Source organism: Chinchilla lanigera, unplaced genomic scaffold (genome assembly GCF_000276665.1).
Source record: "Chinchilla lanigera isolate Chin_1 unplaced genomic scaffold, ChiLan1.0 scaffold00005, whole genome shotgun sequence".
Lineage (NCBI taxonomy): Eukaryota > Metazoa > Chordata > Mammalia > Rodentia > Chinchillidae > Chinchilla > Chinchilla lanigera.
The window spans coordinates 9,990,486-10,016,355 of NW_004955406.1; the positions used below are offsets into that span (position 1 = coordinate 9,990,486).

Sequence of the window (25,870 nt, forward strand, 5' to 3'; positions counted from 1 at the left end):
TCCCTATAGCGTTATGTTGGAATTTGGCATGCATTATTTCCTAAGATCGACTTTCTGCATGTTGTACATTTTGGTCAATTTCTTAGTAATAGTAGATGTTGAGTTTAAATTCCAGAGCAGAAAACTTGGATATAATGTAAGCAGCTGATGGTGTTCACACCTGCAGTTACTGATTTGACATATGTTCACTAATGTAACTCCTTTTAACCTGGCATTATTTAATTTAGGACCTTAGAATTTGAGCTGCATTGAAATCATTGATAATTGGCATTTTTTTTTACAGAGAGAAAATGGAAAAATGGATGATTGAAAGAAGTATTTTGTTGTATTTTAAAAGTTATATTTCCTTTATCTTTTCTAGGTTGCTGTAGTAAAACTAAAAAATGCAGATAAAGTATTTGCCATGAAAATTTTGAATAAATGGGAAATGCTGAAAAGAGCTGAGGTAAGAGTCTTATATATTTTAAAAACATTGATGGGCATTTAGGTTGTTTCTGTAATTTTACTATAGGAAAATATTTTTTATAATTACATATATATTGGAGCGTTTTTGTGAGTTTAGCCATATTAGTTCCTAGAAGATATAATTAAACTGTTAATAAATTTGTTTCACCAAATCTGTATTTCAAAATGAGAGAAAATAGAACATTAAAAGTAGTCTTGCCACCCAAGATAGGTATCCAATGTAAAGTTTGAAAGGGGGAGCTATGAAGTACTCTCGGTCAGAGATACTGCTGTGGGCTGCCCTGAGGTACTCCAGTTTGTGTGTACTGCGGTTGAAATGATTTTAAAGATAATTTTTATATTAAGGAATTTTTATGTTGTGCTGACTCTAGTAGAGTACTTACCCATTTCTCAAATTTAATATCTTTGCTATTGAAACTTTCGGGCTAGAGCTGGGGAATATAGTACATTTAAACCCTGATAGCTATTGCTATGAATAAATTATCTTCAGAAAAGTTGGACCAGTAGATTTTGAGGTTCAAAATGTACCTGTTTACCCACACTCACAAATTACGAGTGTTATCAAATGATTTCTTTTTCTTTATATCAAAAATATTTTTTACTGACAAGCTAAAAACACTGATATTTCTCATGTTTGGTTTGGCCACCAAATATGTAAAATGGAGACTTAAAAGGAAAGTGATGATATGCCGTATGCAGGCCTAATTTTTGGAATTTTTGAATTTTTCAACTTAAAATACCATTTGTTTATTTTTTAACCATGAAAATTTTGGCTTTGCTGTCATCAGATATTATATCAGAGAGAAATACTCAGTTATTATTTGAAAATATTTTTCTGTGATAATACTTTACTGAAGGAGAGAGGGAGAGAGAAGACTTTATTCTTAGTAAATAAGAAGCCAGAGTGGATGTAATCATCTGCAGATTTTCTCATTGTGACACATGATTTCCAAGTATGTATGCAGTTTTGTTGTGCTACATGAGATCATTAATTTGATGAAGGCATTTTCTGAGTGTTCTGAAGAATATCATGTGGCATTGTTGCAGAATTACTATCATTTTTGTATATGGTCCTTATTAATTCATGTTTTAATGTAAATATTCCTTCTGTTCTTTATCCTACTAGTCTATTAAAGATGACATTTAAATAATGTATTATCAAATATAAAAAAGTATAATGTGTATAGCAGCCACATCACGATGGTAAGCAGAGTGTTTGGCTAAACATTTGAGAAAGTGAGTGAGTGAATCTGAAGATGCTGTATAATTTCCAATATCCTCTCAAATGTTTGTTGCATTCTTAGACTCAAATGTCCTGCTTTTCAAGGAGAGAAGTTTCAAGACATCTTTTTAAAAAAATGTAATTGAAGTAGACATTATTATATCCTTTAGCCATTTGAATCTCCCTAAACACCTTATGAACCCCAGGGTGTACATGTATCATGGTTTGGTTAATATTGATCTAGAACAGGGCTTCTTGGTAGGCACTGCTGACCTTTGCGGCTGGATATTTTTTTGTTGTGGATGCTGTCTATGCATTCCAGGTTTAGTAGCATCCCTGGCCTCTACTCATTAGATGCCAGTATTTCCCCTCTGTAGTTGTTATAACCAGCTGAAGACAGTGTGACAATGATGCAAAAAAGTAGACTGTTTATAGACATTTTGTGCTTTACATCTAGACTTAGTGTCTGCATACTAATAAGAATAGCTTAATAGCTAAGTATTTATGAGTGAAATCATATGATTGTAGGAATTGCTTTAAATAGTATGTGTATGTGCGCTTGTGGAGCTGGTGGTTAAGTGGTTGAAGTTCTAATGAAACAAGGTTGACCAATAAAATAATTGAAATTGCATGATAGTACTTTGGGAGGAAGAGGTTGTTGTATTAGTCTCTCTACTTTGTATATGTTTGAAATTTTATATTATACTTCATTAGTGAATAAAAACTAGGAGGTATGATAGATATTGTGAAACGAAAGGAAAATGCTCAAAAGTAAAGGACAACTGGGGTGTGGGAAAAGAGAAGGGAAAGAAGGGGAAATTATGTAATTATGAATATACAGGATAGCTAACATAGTTGTACCACTGTCTTCTATTGCTTTACTGAAAGGAACAGTTAATGATTATTTGTTTGATCAATATTGCATGTCTCTATTTGTTTTCCTGAGAAACCACTTTGTAGATATCAATATGTAAAGAACAACCATTGTTAATTTCCTACCACTTTGTCTGTAACTCTGTACTGTTTGTGTTGTTCTTATGCTGTTTTGTAAATGGATGTCTGTTTGTTAAGTTTTCCTTCTTTTATTTTTAAAATAAATTGAAAAAATAATATAAAATTAATTTATATTTCATTTAAAAACTTCTAGCACAGATTAGAACTCATTCTTTTGACTAAAGTCTTTGGAGTTTCAGTTAGTTTGAAGTCATCAATCGGATGGAATGATGAGTCTAGCTTGGATTTCTAACAATTTCAGGTAGTTGTAATAGTAAGATAAAGCCTGGAGACAGGAGTCTCCTAGGCTTTGAGAGCCATGATAGCATCTCTAAAGTGTTAGCAGTTAACTGTAACTTCATTTCAGTTCAGTTATAAAATTGGACTTGATGGTAAGTAGGTCACATGATTTTGTTTTCTCCTTAAATGAACTGAAGCAGGTAAAACTGCCCATTTAAATTGGTTTAATTAAACTTTGTTTTAATGTTTTCTCTGATGTTGCCATTTAATGTCTGGTTTTGGGAATTCTTTGTGCTCAAATAAAGATTATAGATGTATGTGGGAATTGTTAAAGCTGATTGTATAACACTGTTGTTTTGTGTTTCATGACTATTTAATTTACCTTGTGAGAAGTAATAACAAAGCACCTGCGCTATATAGAATACTGTATGATAATATGGTATATCCATTAAGAAACATTAGGTAGGGTTCTATGTTCTAAGATGGAAAAATGTTCCAATATATTGTTACTTGGGCAAACAGAGAAACTCCTTATAGAGCACTATGATCTCATTTGTGTAAAGAAAAAAAAAAGAAAGAAGTGGGACACCATGTGATATATAGTGTACGTATGTTATGTATACTCTGAACTTTCTGAGAGTGTACTGAACATGTGTTGAAATTGATAACTTTTGAACACAACAGTTGGACAATAAAATTGTGGGCTTAGGAAGGCCTTTACTTTCTGTATTTCCTTTCAGTTCCTAAGTTTTTGGTATAGAGTTTGCATTTTTAATTAAAAATTAAAGATTATCTATTATAGAATTATATAAAAATTTTTTTATTGTTTCTATGATTCTCCCGGCTGTACTTTTATAATGGTGGAGCTAAATTAAAACTTTAACAAATCAGTAAAAAAAACCAATTTATTAGAGAAAATGGGCGAAGGAAGTGAATTGAACGTCCATACAGAAAATTCATGTATCCAATAAGTACATATGAATCTTTTCATGTGCAAGTGTAATTGTGAATATATTAATTGAAAGAACAATAAGATATAGTTTCATATCCGTCATATTGGCGGCTATTTAAAAGTCTAATAATGCCAAATGTGGTTAAAAATGGGACAAGAGGGGCTTTGTATACTGTGGTGAGGTGGCAGTTAGTTACGAAGAGAAAATTGCTATCATTGGTAAAGTTGAAATTTGCTTATATCTGGAATTTCTGCTTTTACATATGTACTGTAAAGGAGCTCTTGTACACATGTACAGGTATTTTCATTATAATAATACAAACTGGAAATAACTTACATTTCCATGATTGGGGTTACATTGGTAAGTTCTAGTACACTCAAACAATGGAATACCATAACAATTAAATGAGAAACAGTCATTATTGAGTAAAAACGTAGTCAAGTATCTAAAGGATAGGTAAAATTACAACATTATTATAAATTTTCAAAGTACAATTAATTTCTCTTATTTTGGACATATATATGTATGTGTGGTCCAAGTATACTGATACACTGTAATGTCTTCAAATTATTTATTATGCAGGGAACGAAAGGAAGAGATTGGGTAGTAGGAAGACTTACAGTTTTAAAAATAAAAAGATCAGAAGGAATTATGCAAAATGTGAATATTTGTATTATCTTTGTGGTGGTTTGGTATATGTTTGTTGGTTAAATTATTCTTTGCATTCTTATTATTTTGAACCATATAACAGTATTTTTCTCTTATAAAACATTTTGTTAAGTGTACTATTCCAGGAGTTAGGTTTCTGATTTGAAACTTGAGTTGTTGAAAAGTCATAATATTGAATGTATTCCTTTTCCAGAGTAGTAATGTAGCAACTATTTGCATATTTCCTACTTTCATGTGAAGTGTTTTCGAAAAGTTTTCCTTTTCTTTTCAGACAGCATGTTTTCGTGAAGAAAGGGACGTGTTGGTGAACGGAGACAATAAGTGGATTACAACTTTGCACTATGCTTTCCAGGATGACAATAACTTAGTAAGAATCATCTTCACATGTTTTTCTATCCTAGTAATTTTTGGTGGCAGAATTTAGCATTATTTTTTAAACATTATTTAAATGCTTCTAAATAGGAAAAGCACTGCATTTTATAGAGTGTAAGTTAAATATGTGACGTGAACATTTTTTACTCTGATTCAGTTTCTATTGAAATATGAGTCAAAACTCAATCCAACCTGATTTAATTTCTATCATTTATATTTTACCAGAAGGTATTCAGAATTTTTCCTTTTCGTAATTTTCTCATTTTATTTTCTTCATAGTATTCTGTTCCTGTTTAGATTTTTACTTATTTTTCATGGAGATCATGTGCTACATTAAGTAGAGCCACATTTATATTGACATCAGGAACCATTTCACAAAAAACTGAGTGAGATCTTGAAGGAAAGTAAAAATACTAGAAACTCTACTAATTGAGAATAAATAAGGATGAGGAGAGAAACGAGCCAGTTGAGATAGTTAGTGCACACTTACTACTCCCAGGTACTCAGGAGGCTGAAACAAGAGGGACACAGTTTTAAGACCAACTTATATCTCTGTTCCAAGATATAAAGGGCTGGGGTTGTAACTCAGTGGTAGAGCATCTGCTTACCATGAGCAAGGCCCTAGGTTAAATCCTCAGTATCACCCTGAGAGGGAGAGGGAGAGTATATTTAGCATATATATGTTGATAAAACCTGGGATATAAAATTTACTGGGACACATTTTCACAAATATTTGTTAGAATGTGTGCTGTGTGTTAAGTACTGTTCTCTTGATTCTGGAGACATAGCAGTAAGACAGACAAAGAACCTTTCAGTGCTCTTACATTCCCATGAGAGGAACCAGATAGTAAGTCTAAAGGCAAGTAAATAATGTTTTCATATTTCAGACAATTGTAATATTACATTTATTTAGAGGCATGAAATAAATGAAGATTCTTCTAAAATAAATATAAATTAGCTAAATTGAGAAAGGAAAAGAGGCAGAGAGGACTTAGCAATGAAAAGCATAGAGATTGGAAACAACTTATTCTATTCAGAATGGAACATGGATGAAGAGGTTGGAGGGATGAGAGGGTCATGTCATATTGTCACTTATATGTTTTGCTAAGTAAATAAGGCTTTCAAAACCATGTTTTTAATTTATATATTTTTTTCTTTTTGGTCCCAGGACTCTAGTGTATGTGGTTTTTAATGACATATCTAAATGTCTAGACAGTAAAGGATAATAGTAATGGAACTGCCCTTACTGATCTCTTCTGCGTTCTTCTGCCCTCCTTCAGGGTTACTCAGGGGTCCTCATGGAACAAATCTGAGAACTGTTCTAGTGTTACTGTAGAAGGATTTGTGGAAGGAAAGGAATTGGGTTGTCTTGAGGCATGAGAGGAAGGCTAGTATGGTTAGAGTATAGCAAATAGGGCAAGAGACTTATACAGTAAAAGTAAATCATTACAGTTATAGAGTATGTCATACTGAGGGGTCAGATTTATTCTAATTTCAAGGAAGAGCGATAGTTTTTCATTTTACACAGAACATGCAGGCAGCAGTTTTGTGTATATATTTCAGGCAAAAACATAGAAGCAAAGAAGACTTTTACAATATTCACTTGCTACATGATAAGGATTTGAATAAAGGTGATAATATCCAAGTCGAGATGAAAAAGAGGGTATGGTTTAGAAATAAATAATTAGAACTTTAAAATTTTAATGTAATACAAGTAGATATTAATAAAGAAGATATAAAAATACTCTTCTGTGGAAAAAAAAACAGAATTGCATAGCAAAATAGAGAATATCAGTGGTTAACATACTTTGTATCATGATCTTAAAAGAATGGCCAAAATGTTACTCACTTGTTTTGTTTATATTTCTAGTTTCTTTTGTTCATTGAAAAGAAAGTTTTGTCCTTTGTTTGCTGCTTCTTTGTAAGAGAGGGTCTTTTTTTTCTATGAGGTGCACTCTGAGTAACATTTTGGCAGTTTGAACATTTGAGTTAAGGTCAGTGGGTGAGAGAGGCTTCCGTTATTCCATTTTGTACATGGTCTCCCTTGTGGGATTTATCCGTTAGTTGGTGATGAATTGAAGAATGTAGAAAGAAGAGAAAATTTAGGGTGTATGGGAACATGATTACTTAACTTGGAATATGTTAAGTTTGGATTGTCATGTGATCCACTCACTGGGTTGGATATATAATTTTGGTGCTTTTAAAGGGTAAATAGCACTACAGAGTTCTTAGCTCTGATCTGTTCCACCTCCTGTTTGTGTACAGTTTGCAAGCTACGAATAGTCTTTACATTTTTAAATAGTTTAAAATCAAAAGAATATTTCATGATACATGAATATTAAATTTTAAACTTCAGTCTGCTTAAAGTTGTATTGGAACATAGCTACACTTACTGATTTATATATATTTCCTGTAAACTACAGTGACACAGTTTTGCCTAGTAGCATTTTGATCACTGTACATATTGTTCTACAGTGCCATTTTATTATTTTTATTGAGTGGATACTCATTAACATAAGTAAAAAAGAGTAATCTTCAGATATGCTTAGTGCATAGGAGAGTAGATTTTTTTAAATTAAGTGGCAAAGCACTGTGTTTCTTATGCAACCAGACCGCAGCTATACTGCTAGAATACAGTATTGTACAGTTTACATGGCCTGAATAGACACTCATCACCACATGCTCAATTCATGGAAAAGAAGTGATCAGGAAAATTAGAAAATTGAAAACAGAATTTCTTATCACAGCATAATTTCTTTTCAAAAGCAAAAAAATGTGAATGAATCTGCCATATTCCTGAATAGCTGATATGCTAGCTGGGCAAGGAAAGCCATTTATCAATGTTAACTAAATCATGCTTGATTGCAACAGTGGAAAATGTATTCTGGGAAAATAAACGTGTCTAAGACTCAGCCATTTGTCAAGAACAGTTGCTCAAAGAATGAGGACTTCGGGAGTGACATTGTTTCAATTTTAAAAGTAGGAGTAATTAGGAAGTTTATATTTTTTCTTACATAAGTACCTACATAGTATCCTTGATTTTACCTCTTGACCTATCAGGCCTATGTAGTATTTACTATCTGGGTTTTTATAGTAAAAGTTGGCCAGCTTCTATTGCAGGTAATAGTGAATATAAAGTGTGAACATATGTAACTGAATAGTGCAATACTGCATCATGGAAACTAAATAAAAGAGAAAGGGATGGAAGGCGCTTCCTAGCATGCCTAATTGCCAACAACACACACACAAACACACGCATACACACACATACATCCATAGGTAGAGGACATGGTCAGTAGTGTTAAATATAGTATTGGGTTAATTTAAAAAAAGACTGAAGATATTTTGCTTTCCCACAAATCTTACACTTAAGCCTCAGTGGAATATCCTCCATTCTTTGAACATTCTCCCTACTCCTCTGTAGTTTACATTTAATAACTGGGCCATTCCTCTTCCCTTACTTCTATTGAAGTGCAGCTAATATTGTAAAATTTTGCTCAAATTTTCTATCATTAAAAATAATCTTTTTCAGCATTTCCAGTTGGAATTAAACTGTCGCATCTCATTTTAGCTTGTCCTCCTCCTCTTTTTGGGGGGGAGATTGATGATATTGGGGCTTGAACATAAGGCCTTTGTGATGAGCTTTAAAAATATTGTTTTGTTTTGTCTTGAGATAGGGTCTGGCTAAACCACTAAATTACCCATGTGAGGTTTGAACTTGCCACCCACAGTGCTGGGATTACAGGCACGAGCCGTTGTGCCTGGCTTTACAAAGTAACTGTACTGCTGTTGCACTACTAAAATATAAACAATATCTCTAATTCTGTGGTAATACTATAGAAAGAATTAAATAAATGATGAGTCTTACTATCTTTAGCTAAAATAAAATTCAAGGTTTATATAAGTCTGTAATAGTCATGGGAAAGGAGCTGGAGTGGTTAGTGGTAGAACACAGCAGTATGAATGAGACCCTGGGTTCCATTCCCAGCACTGCCAAAAAGCTCCACATTAACACACACACATGCACACACATGCACACGCACACATATAAATAGCTGTGAGGTTTATCTGATTATAGGCCAGATCCAGGTAATTGAACAATATTTTTACAATCCTTTTTCTTTATATCCCATACATGCTTATAGAGTATTATAATGTTTTACACATTGCAGGTTGTGACCCATTAGTGGGTTATAAAACCAAGTCAGTGGGTTACAAGCAGCATTTAAGATATTAAATAGGTAAGAAAATGATGGTGTTCATAGCAATTAGTAAGAGTAAATATTGTTTTATAACATGTATAGTATACTGAATGATCATATAAATTATATTTATTATTGTGAATTGTATTTGAATTGTTTAAAAGCAGCAGCGCTTTGTATGTATTAGTTGCTCAGTTATTAGACTGGAAGACTTAGCCACAACCACAAACACACTCAGCCACCTAATCTTTGATAAAGGGGCCAAACAAACTCACTGGAAGAACAATAGCCTCTTTAATAAATGGTGCTGGAAAAATTGGCTTGCCATCTGCCAAGGACTGAAAATAGACCCAAGTCTATCACCATGCACCCAACTAAAGTCAAAATTGATCACAGACCTCAATATTAAAACAGAAACACTAAATCTATTGGAAGAAAAAGTAGGTAAAAATCTTAAAGACATAGGAGTAGGCAGAGAGTTCATGAACAAAAACAAAACCACACGTGAAATACTTCAAAGAATCAACAACTGAGGTCTCATCCTACTGAAAAGTTTCTGCACATCTAAGGAAATCACCAGCAGAGTAAAAAGAAAACCCACAAATTGGGAAAAAATTTTGGCTGACTGTCCCTCGGACAGAGGCCTTTTATCTAGAACATATAAAGAATTAAAAAACATCAACACCCCCAAATTCAAAGACCCAACCCAAAAATGGGCAACTGAGATGAATACACACTTCTCGGATAAGGAAATACAAATGGCAAATAAATACATGAGAAAATGTTCAACATCATTAGTTATCTGAGAAATGCAAATTAAAACAACATTGAGATTTCATCTCACCCCAGTAAGAATGGCTAGCATTGAGAAATCAACCAATAACAAATGCTGGTGAGGCTGTGGAGAAATAGGAACTCTTCTCCACTGCTGGTGGGAATGCAGACTGGTGAAACCACTGTGGAAATCAGTTTGGAGATTCCTCACAAAACTAGAACTAGAGGTCCCATTCAACCCACCTATTCCTCTTCTGGGCATTTTCCCAGAAAATCTGAAAATGTCATATCACAGTGATATATGTGCACCTATGTTCATAGCAGCACAATTTGTAATTGCTAAATTGTGGAAACAACCCAAACATCCATCCACCGAGGATTGGATAAAAAATTGTGGTACTTTTATATAATAGAATATTACTCAGCTATAAAGAAAGATAAACTCGAGGTTTTTATAGGTTAATGGTCACAATTAAAGACCATACTCATAAGTGAAATAAATCAGACCTGCATGTGTAAGCATCATATTGTCTCATTAGTGTAGGACCTGAAAGAGTGAATAAAAACTAGGAGGTATGATAGACATTGTGAAATGAAAGGAAAATGCTTAAAAGTAAAGCCAACTGGGATATGGGAAAAGAGAAGGGAAAGAAGGGGAAATTATGTAAGTATGTATATACAGGATAGCTAACATAGTTGTACCACTGTCATCTGTTGCCCTACAGAAAGGAACAGTTAATGATTACTTGTATGATCAATCTTGTATGTCTCTGTTTTCCTGAGAAACCACTTTGAAGATATCAATAAGCAATGCAACAACCATGGTTAATTTCCTACAACTTTGCCTGTAACTGTTTTGTTTGTATTGTTCTTTTGCTATTTTGTAAATGGATGTCTGTCTGTTAATATGTTTTCCTTCTTTTATTTTTTAAAATTAAAAAAAGAGAAAAAAACAAAACGAAAAAATATAAATAAAGTGAATGTGAAATTAAGGGATGACTATATTGTGCAGATATAATCTGCATAGATTTATCAGCAAAATCCATGAGTAAATTAAATACATAGTAAGTATTTGCTTGGTAAAATTATAGTATTTATGATAATTTTTAAGTTTTCAGATAAAAGAAAAATAGCATTCCCCATTATAGTATAACCCATAATAGATAGCCAGAACACTGTAGGTTTATGCATTCCTTAAATCTACATTTTAAGAATAGACATAACTGTAAAAACTTGTAGATATAGAAATAAAGTGCCGGAAAACCAAATTTTATATAGCACAATTTGGCAAAACTTGAGGAAAAAAGCTTAACCTGTGATTTATAATTCTGTCTCCTTTGATTTTAATCTGATCTGCATGCTTTGCAGTTGACATTTGGCTTACCATTTCATTTTTAGAGACAGTTCTCCCAAAGAAATAGTCCATGTATGGACTATTATTATATCATATTAAAATTATTTTATAATTTTACTTTAAATGATAAATTAATATATTAGAGTAAGTTATATTATAATAAAGGTTATAAAATATTTGGAGGAGCACTGAAGTACTCCAGTAGTCAAATCTTGTGTTATCTGCCCATTTTTCTTTCTCCCCCTAAGGGAGACTTTGTCATCCATTAGTCTTTAAAGGTCAATTTTGGATTATCCGGGAGGTTGAGGTAATAGGATCACAAATTGGAGGCTATCCCAGGCAACTTAGTATAACAGGATTCTATCTCAGAAACAAAACAAAACATAACAAACAGGCTAGGGATGTACAGCTCAGTAGTGTAGTGCCCCTGGGTTAGAGACCCAGTACCCGCCCCCCACCGCCGCCGCCAAAAAAATCAGAAGGTTTGATGATCACCATGGCTGTTTTTTGAACACTTCAAAAATATTACAAAATAAGCCGGACATGGTAGGTAATGCAGGACGCTAAGGCAGGGAGTTGGTGCGTTCAAGTTCAGTCTCAGCAATTTAGTGAGAGTCTGTCTGAAAAAACAAACAACAGTCATGTTATATGCTAAATTATATCAACATTGATAAAGTTAGTATCTTGTAGAATATTATGAATAGGTGAAATCTCTCTTCATATTTTTGATTCATAGTTTTCTATTTACTTTATGCTTGAGAAAAAATGAAAATATTTAAAGCAAACATTTTACTTTTAAGCAATTATAAATTGTTTAAAAGGTAAAAGATATTTGATTATTAATTTGAAGTACTATATATGAACTCTAACTTCTTTATCAGAATTCAGTGTTTAGAAACAGAAATGATTACTTTTATGATAAATAAATACCAGGTAGGAATCTAAAAATTGACTGTTAATCTCTCTGACAACAAGATGGGTTTCACTCCTGTTATCCCTAAGAAGGCCTCTAAAAGTGTATCTGTCCTATGAAATGTTTTCTTGGCCACCTAACTTATTTGTTGTATGTTTTCAGATGTTTTAGCATTGTTTCCTTGGAACGTAGCTTATAAAGAGGACAAACTTAGTTGCACATGGTGAGACAAGCCTGTAATCCCAGGTACTTGGAAAATTGAAGCAGTAAATAATAATTTGAGGCCAGTCTGGGCAATTAAGTGAGATCCTGTCTCAAAATTTGGAAGGGAGGAAGGAAGGAAAGAAGAAAGAGATGGAAGGAGAGAGGGAGGGAGAAAAGAAAAGAGAAAGAAAAAAGAGGACTATGGGTATAGCTCTGGTAGAGCACCCCTGGATTCACTGTCCAGTACTACCCTAACCTTATTTGAGTAAAAAAGGCAGTAGTATAAGGTTAGTACCCTGGATTCTGGTTCTTCCTTTCTCTAATGTTTGTCAAATTGTTTGATTGTTTTGCCTGTGTTTCTCTGCTAAAGAGCAGGAATAACAGTTAAGATCCCAACCTTCAACATACGGACACTGTATAAATATCCTGGCACTTGCATTCTATGGTTCCTATTTTTTCATGGAGAAAATGGAAGGTGTTTTTGTTCGTTTGTATCTTTTTTCATATCAAGAATCAAACTCAGCATTTTGTTCTTATCAGGCAGGCACTTGTGCTGCTGAACTGTATCCCCTTCATGGAGAAAATGAGAGCTATCTAATAAGACATTTCTTACACATAAACTTTTTAAAGTTCCACTCTCATCCTTTCTCTTTATGCAAATTCATCCATATTTGAATTGCTTTTTTCACATGTAGGTGAGATCTATCTTTCTGTTTAAGGTTACTGATTCCATAACCTTCTACCTTTTGTAGGACTTGAGTCCATTGATTCACGTCAGTTTGACTAGATTGTTTTCCTTCTGCCATATAGAGATATACATAAAGAGTTAAAAATCCTTACCTTTGGGTAGGGGATATAGCTCAGTGGCACAAGCACCTGCTGGGCAAGCACGAGGACCCGATTCCATTCCCAGTACCAAAAAATAATCCTTATCTTCATTTTTCCATTTCATTCTTCTGAGGTAACTATTAAGTTTTCTGTGTATCCTTTGATATTTTTTATACTTTATGTAATTGTATGTCTGTGTACATATACATATTTTCTTTTTATATAAAAATGGAATAATAAAATATATATTACTATGTAGTTTGCTTTCTGCAGCTTGCTTTTCCTTGAATATCTCATATTTTCCTTAAATATCTCAAAAACAATAAATAAAATTCTTTTGGCAACTGTATAATATTTCATAGAACAGATATGCCCTAGTTAATTTAGCTATTTGCTTTTTCATTTTCATATTTTTCTTCTGATTTTTCACAGTTATCCACAATTCTCTGCAGTAAATATACTTGCCCATATTTCTTGTGTATTGGAGTCCTTTTTTTTTCCCTTGAGATAGAATCTCACTTGTCTGAGGCTGGCCTCTGACCCACTTTGTGACCCATGCTGGCCTCAAACTTGTGATCCTTTTGCCTTAGCCTTTCAAATGCCTAGGTTATGGTCAGGCACTACTGTACCCAGGTTGGAGTTTTTGTTTTAATTGACTGCATTCCCAGGAGTGACAATGTTAGAGAGCAAAGGGCAGTCAAATTTAAATGATACTGTGAAATTTCCTGAAAGGTTGTGATCTGTCATCCTACAAAAGCAGTGTTTCTTGTTACTTTCCTCAAAGCTGTGTGCTTGCTGATCTGATTTGTGAAATAAAGTATCTCAGTTGCTGCTTTAGTTTTTATTTACTTGACTACTGTTAATGTTATGCATGCTTTAATTGGATAACTGTGTTTCCTGGTATATAAATTTCATTTTGAACAGCCTAGTTTTACTGGTTTGTCCTCTTCTTAACAATTGGTAGGAGAAGCCCTATTTTAGGATTATCCTTGACATATTTTTGAAATATTACTTCTTAGAGAATGAGGTTTTTAGAAACTTGCTCAAAGCTACCTTAGCCAGATTGGATGACCTTTTAAAGCTAGTTTGTGATTGGGAACCTGTCCTACCAGATGTTAAATTTTTCTATGAAATTATCCAAACAGGACAATATGATTTTGATACAGAAATAGGCACCCATAACAGAACAGAGTGCCCAGGAGTAGATATGAGTGCATTTGGGATCTTACAGTATGAGGGAGTATCTCAGTTGAATTGGAGTTAAATATGGGTTATTTAATTATTTTAGTTAATAGGAACTCTATCTAAGAAAATAACGTTTACACTTTGAGCAACAGTAAATTTCAGACAAATGAATATGATGCAGAAGTTGGATTTTTTTCTTCTGGTTTGGTTTGGTTTGGTTTGGTTTTTGAGACAGGATCTTGCTCTGCAGTTGAGACTGGCCTTAAACTCACTTTGTAGCCTTAGGCTGGCCTTGAACTCACAGTAATCCTTCTTCCTCAGCCTCCTGAGTGCTGGGATTACAGTCTTGCGCCACCATGCCTGGCTGTTTTGTTTTTTTTTTTTAAAGCCAGTAACAGCCTCTCATGTTTGTTTTTATCAAGGTATTTCTGGTACATCAAAATTGCACACTTTTGTGTTTTCCCCTCTATTAGATTATAAATTTCCTGAAGACAGGAAGTATATCTCATTTATGGTTGTGTTCCCATTCAATAAGTGTGACATCACTACATAGTATTGTAGGTACCCTTGTAAATACCTGTTGAGTTTATGAGTGAATTTACTTGTTCCTCTGTTCTGTATTTTATTTTCTGTTGCCAAGAAAATTATTAACATAATAAAAGACATTGTGGACAGCTACTCACTTTGCCCTTAAACTTCTAGCAATAAATAGTGTAGAGAGGATAGGAGCATGCATTAAGATTATTGTGTATTGGGTAGGAATAGAAGTAGGTGGAATCCATAGAGATTCAGTAGACAACAAGACCTTGATAATTGAATTTAATGTGGCAAATCAAGGCGCAAACATAAAAGAATGACTTCGAGATCTTGGTTAGGTTCGGAGATATTTTATGACAGGAAAGGAATATTATTTATATGTGATGTTATTTATTGATTCTCTGCCTCTTTGATGCATCTTGTGTCTCTGACATCAAAAATTTCATTTTGAACTCTTTTTTTCTTGAGAATTTTTTCTTCTTTCCCTAACTTACTGAATTCTATCTTAATGACAATTAATTTATTTCTGAGGGCAAAGTGGTAGAAGAATATGAGTTGGCAAAGCCAGAACCCAGTTAAACAGGCAAGGAAAGCCAGAATACTTTTCTGTTCATCAGTTTTAGTTCTATTTTAGGGAAGTTTACCGCAGAAGAGTTTCACTAAGGCACATTGAAAGTTTAGAAGGGAAGAGGTCCTTGGGGTTTGGAGTTTACTAAGAGAAAACACAAAGTGGTATGTTGGTGAAGGTAGAAGATGAAATGACTTAAGAAGCCTAAGTTTTGAGTGATGACCATGGGCAGCAAAAATGTTAAGAGATAATTATTTTTGAGTGGTGAATGATGTGCTCAGATCTCCTAAAATTCTAATGTGGCAAGAAATGCAGTACCCTTTTCTATCAGTCAGTGTTATACTAAAGAAATAGATATAACACAAGATATAGAAATGTATAAGAAATCATAATACTGGCTTACGATGGTTAGCCACAGAGTGGGATGAGGAAGAGTACAAAGGGTGTCTGCACACAGGAGGCTGAAGGTCTGGAGTTCACTGCAAGGTCGCACTGCAAGTCCTATCAGGAGGCCAATGGGTCTGCAACAGAAAGTAGGAAAGTCTATACCAGAAGATGAAGGATCCAAGGCAGAAGCCAAAGAGTGTGCACTAGAAGCCAGGAGATGACCTCCAAGCTGAAGGCAAAGACTGGAGCTCCTTTAAAGAACAGAAGCCAGTCTGTCCTTCCTTATTTCCCTTTCCTTGAGTCCAGGTGAAGAGCTATCCTGGGGTGGGTCCTCTACACCCTAGGGTGCAGACAGCTGCCTTAGGGCAGGTCCGGTAGGAGAGCCCGTTTGGTTAAGTTTCTAAACTGAAGTTGACACAGTCAGTCAACCATTACACCTTTCAAGAGAAAAAGCCTTTGATGTAGAGACCTTTCTTCTCTCTCTTCTCTTTATTCCTTGGGTGTTTCTTCTCTTTCTTACAAAAAGTATTATGATTGGCACTCAGTAAATGTTTAGTAAAGGGATGAGTTAGGTTTTATGACACTACACGTAAATATTACATTGCATTTTAATAGTAAACTTGTTTTTTTAAATTTTTCTTGAAAAAGTCCCTTGCTTGCTACTGTTCTCATAGTATTTTATAAGAGGTATAGATTTGTTTATATCCATTCCCATTTCCTGCCACATTTTTGTTAATATAATTTTGATATGTTTCATTCACTTACTCTAATCTCAGGATAGAGTTTGTTAAAGATTAGGCCTAGTAAAGATTGCAAGTAAGCCATTAACCAAGATTTTATATATGGTTTTCATAATTTTCAAGGCTTCAAGTACATGAAATTACATTTTTGCTTCAATATACATTTTTTTGAGGTTAGAAACACCCAAAATCATGGCTTTTTTTTTCCAGTATACATTTTCTATGCTTATAATTTTCTTGTGTAGTAATAAAAATAATTTAAATTTTCTCAAGATTCTAAATTATAATATCAACTCAGTCATATCTTTGAAATATTTGCATTCTGCAATAAAATCACTGTAACACCAAGGAATTATAATTGGTGTCTACATATTGTCTATTTTCTAGACTTCATGAGAAGTGCTATAGATGCATGCATACATTATATATTAACACATGTTTAGAAAATAATGTAGAGCATAACAAAAAGCTGTAGCACCATAATCTAACAACTCGAATTATCTGGTGGATATTTTGGTGTATACTCCTTTTCTTTTTTGGTGTGTATATACACACAAACACACACATGCACATACATGCACATGTGTACATGCAGCACATACACATATCTGTAAAGGTCCATATCTGTGTTGGCTTCTGTTTACATATACCTGAGAAAAATCCTTTTTAAAATTTGTACTCTATTAGAAATGGGAAGAGAAACATACGGTGGCTTATATAATAGTGGCTTACAAATGCTGATCCATAGACTGGCACGAGTTTTAGGAACCTTAAGAATCTGAGGTGAGGGCTGGGGATTTAGCTCAGTGGCAAAGCGCCTGCCTGGCAAGCGCAACGTCCTGAGTTCGGTTCCCGGTACCGGAGAAAAACAAACAAACAAAAAAAAACCAGAAAAAAAAAAAAAGAATCTGAGGTGAAATAAAAAAAATTAGTAATGCAGATAAATATTATTTTTATCAAATGACATATTGTGCATGTATTTTCTCTTTTATATTTTGGAGAATTAAAATGTTCAGTGTTTTGTGAAATGTTGGCAGTGATGGTCCATTGTTGGTAAAGATGATGATGCTACTTTGTAAAATAGAGCCACAACAAAAATGGAATCTTATATTATCTTCTACCTTAATTTAAAAAAATTTACTATTGTATGAAATTTAGAAATCTTATAATGACTACTGATGATCATCTTTTATAGTCCTTGGGATACATTAAAATACATTGTTTCACCCTTACTATTTATTGAGTGCATTATTTTGTCGTTCACAGTACCTGGTTATGGATTATTATGTTGGTGGAGATTTGCTTACTCTGCTCAGCAAATTTGAAGATAGATTGCCTGAAGATATGGCTCGATTTTACTTGGCTGAGATGGTGATAGCAATTGACTCCGTTCATCAACTACATTATGTACACAGGTAAGTCAGTCCTTCATTGCATCTAGCTATGAATTACCATGTGTTCCTGTTTATGTCTGAATGTCCCCCAAAACCTCATGCAGTCATGGGGCGGGCTTCTAGAGTTTATGATTGATTCATGGGTGTGAGTGCTACATTTGCCCTGGACAGGTAGTTTGCATATAATGTAAAAGAGGAAAAGAGGTTGCTTGCCACCACTCCTCCCCTTGTGCTGTTGTTGCTTTTGCTGTGTTCTGCCAGCATGAAGTGTTGCCCTCTGCCATGTGCCACTCTGCCTTGGAGCAGCCAAGTATGTACTGAAACTTGCACACAATGTGAGCTAAATAAACCTTTCCTTCCTTAATTTTGGGCATCAGGTATTTTGTCTCAGCAATGAGAGAAAAGTAACCAAAACAGAATTTAGAGAGGGGTCATTGTGTGGTTCAAGGAGAACCAGGAGAGGGGTCATTGTGTGGTTCAAGAGCCTTTGGGAATGGCTTGTGGAAAGAGTTTGGAAAGGTTCAAAGATGTCACCTGAAAGAGAAGCACTGGAATGCCTTAGGCTGTTCTGTATGGAAAATTCCGGTCAGAGTTCACAAGACCAGAAGGCTAATAGAAATCGTTCACCTTCCCTGGTGAAGACCAGGGAAGAAGGGCTACACTGATTGTTGGAGTCCAGACAGTGTATGTTATGGCTTGGCAGAAAGTTTTTCTGCATTTTGTTTGTGTCCAGAGACTTTGCCTTAGACTAAGATTAAGGGCGATGGAGTGATTAATCTAGCAAAATAAATTTCAAGGCAGTTGAATGTTGAGGCAATGGTATGGCGATTGTTGGGGACTTTTAACCAGATTCAAGAGCAAAGAGCCCAACAGGATGATTTAAAAGGTTGTGAGTTTGACCAAAAAGGAAGCTCCAGTAAAGCTGTGGATTGCAAAGATAGAGCTAAGAAGATCTCAATTACTTTGAGGAGAAAGCTGCAGAGCACCATGCTTTAGAATGGCAGTGGCTGTACCCTGTGCCAGAATAATGGTGGCACAGAGCATTTGTTCCTCAGAAGCAATTTCAGAGTGATTAGCGGTCCAAGCACTTGACCCCTATTGCCAAGAGAGAAGAAAGCCTGGCTATTGCTCCAGCTGGCAGCAGACCTTGGCATCATCCACATGGCGCTGGTTTTAAGCACATGGAGAATGCAAGAGTTCTGAGGTTAAGAAGGCTTCCACCTAGATTTCAGAAGGCCTGGGAGGCCAGGCTTTGTGCTCCTGAGAGGGCAATATATGAAGCTGTGTGAAGCAAAAGGTTCAGTGGAGACTGCAGAAGTTTAGAAAAGCCAGGAACATGGATTGTCTAAGGAAAGTTCCAAGGAGGGGGCAAAGCAGGCCTAAGAGAGATACCATGGGAGCTGTAAGTGCTATAGGGGTGGAGCCCTTTGGAGCTCACAGTGTGCCACAGATTGCTTCAGATATTCCACGTGGAACTACAAGACTTAATGTTAGCCCTGCTGGATTTTGGACTTGCTTTGGTCCCAATGCTTTGTATACCCATTTGTACCTTTTGGAATGATAATGTTTATCTTGTGCCATTGAATGTTGGAAATGTTTAACTTTTCATTTGTACAGGGGCTCACAGCTGAGAGTTTGCCTTAAATCTTGGGGAAGACTTGGGACTTGGACTTTTCAGCAATGCTGAAACTGTTAGGACTTCGGCAACTTTTAGACATGGACTAAAATATCTTTTGCATAAAGAGATGTACCTGAGGGGCCAAAGGCGAAATGTTATGGTTTATGTCTGAATGTTCCCCAAAGACTCATGCAGTCATGGAGCAGGCTTCTAGAGTTTGTGATTGACTCATGGGTGGGAGTGCTACACCCGCCCTGGGTAGTTTGCATGTAATGGAGGAAAAGAGGCTGCTTGCCTCTGCTCGTCCCCTTGTGCTCTTGTTCCTTTTGCTGTGTTCTGCTGCCATGAACTGTTGCCTCTGCCATGTGCCACTCTGTCTTGGAGCAGCCAAGTAACCTCCACACAGTGTGAGCTAAGTAAACCTTTCATTCCTTAATTTTGGGCGTCAGATATTTTGGCTCAGCAAAGAAAAGTAACCAAAATACTATGTAACATCTAGAAACAGAGGTCTAGTTCTACCAGATTTATTAATTATGGTGTTAGGCACATTTCTTGTCAATCAAAATACTTTCATGATGATTTGGGTTCTTTTGCTTTGCTGTTGTCATTATTTATCTGTATTACCAAACTGATGTGCCTTATACATACATATACATGTATAGTATCTAAAACTTCCCACTTCCCATCAGTATTCTTGTAGAGCACTTCTGAAAAGCACTCTAAATTAGTTAAGTTTGTATATGATTTTCTTTTCAAAAGAAGTATGCTTTGGCCAGTTTCCTTAGGGTTGTCTGTTGAACTCATCTGCCTCACCACCCCAACTGGAGATTGAACCCAGGGACTCTCTACCACTGAGCTACATTCCCAGCCAGCCCTTTTTATTTTTTATTGTTAGGCCCAATCTGGCCTAGAAATCTCAGTTTGTTTATTCAGTCTCCCAAGCAGCTGTAATTACTTTATACCTAGCTTAAAACACATTTGGTGTTTTAAAGGGTTAGAAGGAAAGCACCATAAAGTTACTGGTAAATTCATCATTCAAATGAGAAAAATTTGGAGGATTATGCAAAGTGTGAGAAAGATGCTGAGAAGTACATCAAGGGTTACTGTTATATTAGAAAGAAACTTCACCATTTTATAGAACTTATTTTCAAATGTTAGCATTCATCAGAATCGTATGGAGTGCCTGTTAAAACCATGATTGTTGGGTTAACTGTAGAATTTCTGATGCGGTAGGTTGGGTGAGGCTGGGGATTTGTGTCTGTGATACAGTTGCCTGGTGGTGATGGTGATGCTGATCTAGTGATCTCACTTTGGGAACCATGTTCTGAGACAGCAGTGACTATTTATCTTAAATTCTCTAAGGAGAATATGAGGGTAGAGATGGGGAAGAAAAAAGAAATATGGTGTACATGTACGAACTCCTCATAATAAATTGTAATCATTATATACTGCAAATATGTACTAATAAAACAAAAGAATATGAATGTGGAAAGAGGAGAAAGTTTTTGTTTTAGTGTTTTTTTTTAAATTGTGACTTTTAAAATACTGATTGATTTTGTTAGTCATAATGTTCTGAGACATTAAAGGAAGACGGTTTCAATTAAAAAATTGTATTTGGGCTGTAGATCTAGTTCAGTTGCCAAGCACACCATGCATGATTGAAGCCTTGGGTTCAGTCCCCAGGAGCAAAAAACAAAAAAACTATATCAGATCTCATTTTTGCTCTTGCTTATTAGACACATTTCTCTGTTGATACCTGGTAGTTACAAATTTTATTGGAAATAAAGACATGAAAATTATCTGAGAATTACAAAGTACTTGAAGTTTTTAAGGTAATATTGTGGTCTCAAGGGTAAATTATTAGATGAGAAACCATAGTGCTTTCTTGTTGCTCAATCATAACCTCAATTTCCTAACTGAAGACTGTCATTTATAAACATGAAGATATCATTAAATTGAAACATTTAAAGATGTTACTTACTAAACATAGAGTCTTAGTCTCCTGAGATTTGGAAAGACTACACGTTTTAGATCTAGATTCTTGACAAAGAATGATTATTTCTGAAAATCATCCTCTAGATTGGGGGTACTATTAAGTATTTGTGGTACCTTACATGCTGATGACAGGTTCTTAACCACAGCACCTTTCTTCTTGGCTTTGTCTGCACTCTGATAATTCTTCTCATGATGGCATTCTACCTAACAGCTATTTTTCTGATATTGTCAAGTGGGTTGAAAACCATCTCAACCCTGAGCTCTGCTTATATGCCTGTAATTTATTTTATTTTTACTTTTTAAAATTTATTTTAAAAATAAAAGAAGAAAAACATATTAACAAACAGACATCCATAACTCGAAGCTTTTACAGGTAAATGGTCACAACTAGAGACCATACTCTTAAGTGAAATAAACCAGTCCTCCATCTGTAAGCAACATATTGTCTCACTAGTGTAAGAACCTGAAAGAGTGATTAAAAATTACTGTACATGTACCAGCTCCTCATAATGAATTGTAATCATTATATACTGCAAATATGTACTAATAAAACAGAATATGAATGTGGAAAGAGAAGAAAGTTTTTGTTTTAGTGTTATTTTTTTAAATTGTGACTTTTAAAATACTGATTGATTTTGTATGACAAACATTGTGAAATGAAAGGAAAATGTTCAAAAGTAAAGTGCAACTGGGGTAAGGGAAAAGAGAAAAGAAAGAAGAGGAAATTATGTATGTACATATATACAGAATAACTAACATAGTTGTACTACTGACTTCTATGCCTGTAATTTTAAAAGTTACTTAGCTGGTAAAAAGAATCCTGTTTATCCTATTGTTGGATGATTCTAACATTATAGAATTTTATGTTACTTATCTTTATGTAGCGATTATACTTTGTGACATCATCCCTTCTTTAGGTTAAACACCTAAACATGTATAGTTTCTGTTATCAGAATTTCATATGTATTTTCTGTTTATTTCACACTGTGTCCCTTCCTATATCTTTCCCATCCTCCTTGCTTTTTCCTTTACCCTTCAGTGTTCTGTGTGTTAATGCACATTTAATGTTCTTAAAATGTTACCACCTTTTTCAAAACATTTTTCAGTAAATGTTTTACTGAGGAAATATTTGAGTCCTATTTTATAAATAGCATTGTGCTAAACCATGTGGAATCATAAGTAGGTATAACATAGTCCTGATTTTACTTTTTATCTCTCCCTCTCCCTCTCCTTCTCCCTCTCCCACTTTCCCTCCTGCTCTCCCTCCCACTTCCCCTCTCCTTCTCCTTTCCCCTACCCCTACCCCCTCACTCTTTTGAGACAGGTTCTCACTATGTAGTCTCTGCTGGTCTAGAACTTGCTATGTAGCCCAGGCCTTGAACTTACAGTCCTCCTGCCTCAGCCTCCTGAATGCTGATATTACAGGTATAGGCCATCATGCCCAGCTAGTCCTGACTTTCTAAGAAGTTTCTGGTCTGTTTGGAGACAAAAAAACATAGAAATAAAGATTAAAATAATAATTTAGGGCAAAAGTATAAGAGATGGAATGAGTGCATAAACTAAATCACTTATATAAACAAATTATAGGGAGTTCAGAGAAAGGAGTAAATACATTTGGTCTTAACGGTTATTTAACTTTTACTTTGTGCCATTGACATCACTTATATCCTAACAATAATTCTGTGGGTTAGATGTCATCTAAAAATGGTTGTTGCTCCATTTTAGACTTGAGGAAATCCAGCTTCAGAGACACAAGTCAGTAAGTTGTATAACCTAGGTTAAGATATAAGTCAGCCTGTCTCCATAATTTGTGCTCCTTGTATAACATTTTTCTTAAGAGAAGAAGTTAATGGAGAGGTTTTGAAGGATAGGAAGGCTGTTAACAGGAAGGCATTCTCAAGAAGATGGTAGGAGAAATGCACATAGGCAAGGAAGTGGCAGAATAGTTAGTAGAATAGCTACAGAAGAGAGTTTATGCTGAGTTTAGTAGGAGACTTACTTGTAAAGACAGATTTTGGTCTTTTTTTGGTTACTTTCCTCACTGCTGAGACATAATCCCTGACACCTACAGCTTCAAGGAGAAGAGGTTTATTTTGGCTCGTGGTTTTTAAAGGATTCAGCCCATCGTTGGTCAGCTGTAATGCAGGAGCAGCACAGTAGAAGGGTCTGGCGGAGGAAAACTGCTCATTATCGTAGTGGCCAGGAAGCAGAGAGAGAAGGGAGTAAGTGTGGAGTGATATAACCCTTCCAGATCAGGCCTCAGTGACTGTCTTTTCCTGCCAGGTACATCTCCCAGCAGAGCATGTAGCTATAGTGCCTTCATGATAAAATCACCCTCCCAACACACGACGTTTTTTTTTTTTGCACTAGTGGGGTGGGGATGGCAGCATGATAATACTCCTTATGGAACTGTTGAATATCATGTAGTAGATCTTGTGTTATGTCTTGGTAAGTAGGTAATAATTTTTCATTAATTTTAGGCAGTGAAGTATTTAGTGTGTTAAGTTTTTGGTAAACTGCATATGATAGAGTTTTATGAAACTTGTTGCATCAGAATGTTTTATTATTTTACAAATTTCAAGTATCGGGAATTAGTACAAAAAAGAAACAGTGGAGACTGGATGTGTCTTTTATGTGTTCTTTGTAAATAGATTTATTCTCAGCCTTAACAAAAATACATTATTGGTCTTCTGCTAACAGTAGAAAACCTTTAATATGTAAAATTTTACTCAAAGATTTATGAAGATACAGGTGAGCAATGGGAAGTAGCAAAGCTGAGTAAAAGTATGGAGTTCCTGTGAAACTCCCCAAACGTCCCATTTGTACAACCTCTCTCATCAGGGACATCCTTCACTAGAGTGACATATTTGTTACAGTTGGTAAACCTGAATTGACACACTCTAATCACCCTCCACTTACAGTTTGTGGTAGTATTCACTCTTGATGTTGTACCTTCTATGGGTTTTGACCAATATAGAGTAATGTGTCTCCTGTTATACAACATACAGGGTAGTTTCGCTGCACTAAAAATCATTCATGCTCTTCCCATTCATTGGATCTTCCCTTCAGATCCCTGAACACTGCTGATCTTGTTAATGTCACATAGCTTTGTTGTTCCCAGCGTGTCAAAATTAAGGTCACGTGGTATGTAGCCTCTTTAGATTGGCGTCTCTCATTTAGCGATATTTATTTAAGATTTTGCATTTCTTGTTGGGGCTTGACAGCTCAAGTGAATAATATTCTTTAGTGAATAATATTCTACTGTCTAGATAGACTACAATTTACATATCTGTTTACCTGTTGAAATTTGGGCAATTATTATTTTTTGTTTGTTTGTTTGTTTGTTTGTTTGTTTTTTCTCCGGTACCGGGAACCGAACTCACGACCTTGCGCTTGCCAGGCAGGCGCTTTTTGCCGCTGAGCTAAATCCCCAGCCCCCTGGGCAATTATGAATAACACTGATTTTATGTGATTCGATTTTCTTTCTCTTTTATAGCATATCATTTATATTTAGTCATTATCATGGAGTTTGCAATATACATTTATGACTAGTCCAATTCCGGTTTTGTTTTTTTTTTTTTTTTTTTTTGGTTTTTCTCCGGTACTGGGAACTGAACTCCTGACCTTGCGCTTGCCAGGCAGGCGCTTTGCCGCTGAGCTAAATCCCCAGCTTCCAATTCCGTTTTAAAATACCACTCTATTTCACATGTGGTACAAGTTACTTAATATAACAAAATTCTAATTCTTCCCTTGTATCATTACTATCATTCATTTCATATGTACATAAGAACTTATGTTCAAATACATTATTGCTATTATTATTTTGAACAAAGTGTTACATTAGACCAATTAAAAATAGGAAAAGTAGACTGAACATAGTGACTCATGCCTGTAATACCAGGGTGGCTGGGCAGGAGGACCTCAAGGTGGAGCCGTCTGAACAACTTAGCCACTTGGTAAAACTTGTCTCAAAAAAGAAGCGAGGGCAGTGTGGATGTAGCTCAGTATTAAAGCCATGGTTTGGTCCCCCCAGTACAGTGCTTGTGCCTCACAAGAAAAACAAAATTTCTTTTACTTTCACTTATTCTCTGTCTTTTGTTCTGCTTTTCTTTATGTCAACCTGAGTTTTTAATCTATATAATTTTGCCTTCTTTGAAGAACATTCTTTGGTAAACATTTCCAGTAATACAACAAATTTCTACTGGTAATGAATACCTCTAATTTTTGTTTGTCTGAGGAAGTCTTTTTCACTTTTTT

At 35.0% G+C, this 25,870-nt stretch overlaps 1 protein-coding gene across 1 annotated transcript in view; it reads left to right on the forward strand.

The window, feature by feature from the left end:
* The window catches only part of Cdc42bpa (CDC42 binding protein kinase alpha (DMPK-like)), a gene marked incomplete at its 5' end in the record, with an annotated part of 272,087 nt that overhangs the window by 84,291 nt on the left and 161,926 nt on the right, over positions 1 to 25,870 (forward strand). The window contains 3 exon segments of the mRNA XM_005374798.2: positions 362 to 445; positions 4,814 to 4,909; positions 17,873 to 18,021. Coding sequence (XP_005374855.1) covers positions 362 to 445; positions 4,814 to 4,909; positions 17,873 to 18,021 — 329 coding nt within the window.